Source organism: Colobus angolensis, unplaced genomic scaffold (assembly GCF_000951035.1).
Source record: "Colobus angolensis palliatus isolate OR3802 unplaced genomic scaffold, Cang.pa_1.0 Scaffold90, whole genome shotgun sequence".
Lineage (NCBI taxonomy): Eukaryota > Metazoa > Chordata > Mammalia > Primates > Cercopithecidae > Colobus > Colobus angolensis.
Genome location: NW_012122932.1, coordinates 3,110,484 through 3,114,609, shown reverse-complemented (window position 1 = coordinate 3,114,609; position 4,126 = coordinate 3,110,484). Strand labels below are relative to the sequence as shown.

Sequence of the window (4,126 nt, the reverse complement as noted above, 5' to 3'; positions counted from 1 at the left end):
AGAAGGAAAAGGGGTTAAAATTCTATTTCTAGGTCACGTGGAATCCATCAGTTATGTGTTCTCCAGTTTTTCTCCCCATGACCAATGCCTTTTTAATTTTCCCTCGGAATTACGGGGCCATGTTCGAGTAGCTTCCTCATAAGAACACCTTCCTTATCCCTAAAATGCCAAGCCCTGATGCAGTACAAAGGGCTCCACTATAACACATGGCCAAGACATAAATACAAACAGTTATGAAACAAGTAGAGCTGGAAGGTGGGTGGTGGGGGCGCATGAAGAGAAAAAAAACATATGCCCATAACTTCGCTTCTGTGAGTCAGTGTTTCCGAGGTAACAACACAGAACAATAACCATAGGGAGAGTTGAGCTATACTAAGAGCAGGTAGAACTGATTTGGGGCATGAGTGTCAGGAGAGATGCAACTTTGCAGCAGCAGATTCAAAGGCAAATGAAAGGGTTAAGCAATCTGTGCGTGTCATTCTTGTATCATTCTACATTAAGTCATGGGCAGTTATTACAAGTAGTTACCTGTGGTTTCCAGTCGGGGAGGCAATGGCACTCCAGACAAGGGATTTTGGAGAAACAGGTGCAATGAAGGCATGGTCAAACAATTTATTTACTGTAAACTTTAGACTTTGCTCAGGAAAACAACTGAAGCTGCTCCTCAAATCCCTGCCTAAAATACCCCGTGTGAGCAAATAAGAGGAGCGGGGAAGAGTCCATGTTCACAGCTGAAAGGTCCGAGATATTCAAAATCCTCAAGTCCGAGGGTGTGGGAAGGAAAATCTCCTTCAGATACAAATTACCAGCAGCAATATATTACCCCTAATACTTGAATAGTGAGGTAGATACATGGAAAACTCATGAAAACATAGCAGACTCAGGTCCTCTAGGACTAAAGCCCTTTAGACATAAACTTACAAATTCCATGCAAAGAGGAACTGAACTGTACAATTAACAAATAATCACCAAATAAGTTTTCTCTCTTTTTACAGCTTAAAAAAATAAAAAAGGCAGAAGGATGCCCCTCCTCCTGCATATCTCTGTACAATTTTATTCTAAGTTTATTACCCTCAAGTTAAATAGTCTGTTTAGTGTTCTGTTTGGGGGGGGGGGTGGTCTTAAAAAGTAGAAAAACTGCTTTACAGCAGTGAGTCATTTGTACTACAACTCCTCCCTTGTGAATCAATGTTATCGCTAGGCACAGTACCTTGATGGCCCACAAAGTCTTCCGTGCCTGGGAGGTCTTCACATAGCAGTTTATTTTCTTTCTCCTGTTCCAGGTGATATCCACTCTGCTCCCCTGTGTTGCCATTGCTATTGCTGGAGTAGCCATTCCCACAGGCCTTCAAAGAAGACCTGCGCAGACACAGAAGCTCCTGGAAGGCAATCCTGAAATCTGGGCTCCGGCAGTAGATAAGGGGATTGAAAGCAGAATTGACATAGCCCACCCAATTTAGGAGGATGTAAACTTCCTTAGGGATGAGGTTATCCTGGATCACATGCACAATGTTAACGATGAAGAAGGGCAGCCAGCACAGGGTGAAAGTGCCCATGATGATGCCTAACGTCTTGAGGGCTTTGTGCTCCTTCAAGCAGAACTTGGAAGATCTGCGGAGTCCATGCCCTGTCCGCCCATCCTGCTCCACCTGGCTAAGGTTCTGGGCATGGAAGCGGCCCTCAGATTTGTCAATCTTCTGGAGCTGCCTTTTGGCTTCCTGAAAGACCCTGGAGTAGACGAAGACCATGATCACCAGGGGAACGTAGAAGGACACGATGGAGGAGGCAATGGCATAGGCTTGGTTCGTGAAGAAGTCACAGCAGGTCTCCTTGGCATAGCAGTTGATGGCTTCCTGGTGGGTGGCCCGGTACCAGTGCATCTGAATGGGCAAGAAGGAGGTAAGGCCTGACACGATCCACACCATCAGAATGATCACCCGGGCCTTATTCTTGGTCAGCATGCTCTGGTACTTGAAGGGTGAAGTAATGGCAAAGTAGCGATCCACTGCGATCACGCACAGGGTCTCAATGCTGGCCGTGACGCACAGCACATCAATGGAAGTCCAAAACTCGCACCAGAAGTTGCCAAAAGTCCACATTTTCATGAGAATATGGGCGGCCCCAAAGGGCACCACTGCCAAGCCCATGACCAAGTCAGCACAGGCCAGTGAAGTGATGAAGTAGTTGGTGACTGTCTGCAGACGCTCGAACTTGGCAATGGCTGTGATGACCAGCACATTGCCAAACACGATGGCCAGGACGATGAGAGACATGACGATGCCCATGCCCACCACCCACGCCTCGTCCCGTTCCTGCGTGACGTCGTGGTCCGGCGCATGGCTTCCGTTGGGTGCCAGCAGGAAGGCGCTGCCGTTCCCGGGTTGCCCCATGGCGCGCAGTCTGGCAGGTGAGCGCACTGTCCGCAGGCGCCTCAGCGGGCGGACCCCCAGAGGGGCTCTGCGGGCAGCGAGCGGACGCCTGGAAGCCTCATTCAGCGGCCGTGGGGTGGGTGTGGTGGGGACACGTCTTGCACACTTAGCTTGTCGGGTGCCAGGGGCTCGCGGTGCCCGCCAGTTCCAGTCCGTGCTCCGGAGAAGCCGCCTCGGAGTGCGCTCTGCCCGTTATGTGCACAGGACTTTAGGGGAACTGCCCTCGCCGTGACGTAAGGGAACTTTCGGCCAATGGCACGCCGGCAGGCCCGAAGGGGCGAGGCACCCATACCCTTTCCTCCCCTCCTCTCGCCCTCCCTCTCCTGGGGCTGGCCCGGGCGGGGCCCAGCTGCTCCCGGGCGGGCGGGTCACCACTCCTTCCCGGCTACCCTGGCTGGCCCCAGAGGGCTAAAGCTGGAGCTGCCGTGCTTACCAGCCAACCCAGGAGCTTTTGGCTCTTCTGTGGCCGCTACCTGCCTGCCCTGGGCGCCTGCGCGGCCTGAGATCTCAGGGCAGAGGGCAGCACACCGGCACTGCCCCACATTCGGAGAGAAATGAGAGTGCCCACCGAAGCACGCACATACAGGCACAAATACACCCCGGCAGACATGCTCAGACTTATACGGAACCACAGCCATAGACACCGAGACACACCCTCCCAGCTCACCGACATGCACACTCGCGCGCGGACTCACGCAGAAGCTGTCAGGCACAAAGTCACCCCTGTCCAACACAGAAACGCGGCCACAAACAAACACAGAAGCACGCAGAAGTACAAAGGCGTGGTGACACACACAGAAAGTCAACACACACGCTGTTTTTGGAGGCATCCAGAGCGACACAGACACGGACGTCTCCATCTGGGTACTCACAAACTTCCCTCACCCAAGCACTGCTAATGCCCCCCTCCCAACATACACCCGGTAACCCAGTATATTCCCTTTCAAACATTTGGCAAGAGCACAGGAGGTGACTTCAACAGCTGCCGATTTCCTCAGCACACTCGCTGTCAAGTACTTTGGGTGCCCTCCTTGGGAATTTGCAGGCATGAAGACAGTTTTACCCTTTGGATTTCACCTGGGGTATGCATGTATGTATTTCGGGACGGAGAGAGAAAGTTGTGTACTTTTGTTTTAATTTTTTTGTTGTTTTGTTTTTAACTCTTGAGAGTGTGGCATCACTCCCTCATTATCTGTTGAACTGGAGATGCACTGAGAATTCAAACAATTTCTTCAGTAATCCCAATGCAACTAAAAAAAATCCTTTCATCTGCTGGATAGTTTGTTAATCTTTCGGGTTGCACCATATGAAATTGCCACCACCTGGCGTCTGTGACTTACCAAAATGGCAAATTCATATGGTTCAGAGTATTAAGAGTGTCTTAACATTAAGAACATTTGGAGCTATAGAAAGCAAAAGATCCTGGCCAATATGGTGTAACTCTGTCTCTACTAAAAATACAAAAATTAGCCAGGCATGCACTTGTAGTCTCAGCTACTCGGGAGGCTGGGACAGGAGAATCACTTGAACCTGGGAGATGGAGGTTGCAGTGAGCCGAGATCGTGCCACTGCACTCCAGCCTGGGTGACAGAGCAAGACTCCGTCTCTACTAAAAATTCAAAAATTAGCCAGGCATGGTGGCAGGCACCTGTAGTCCCAGCTACTTGGGAGGCTGAGGCAGGAGAATCACTTGAACA

At 50.7% G+C, this 4,126-nt stretch overlaps 1 protein-coding gene across 1 annotated transcript; it reads right to left on the bottom strand.

Moving 5' to 3' along the window:
• Positions 1–587: 587 nt before the first annotated feature.
• ADRB2 (adrenoceptor beta 2, surface) lies at positions 588–2,623 on the bottom strand. Its single transcript, XM_011931520.1, has one exon. It carries the CDS (start codon positions 2,388–2,390, stop codon positions 1,143–1,145), a length of 1,248 nt encoding a protein of 415 aa, XP_011786910.1. The 5' UTR covers positions 2,391–2,623; the 3' UTR covers positions 588–1,142.
• Between the last annotated feature and the right edge of the window lie 1,503 nt (positions 2,624–4,126).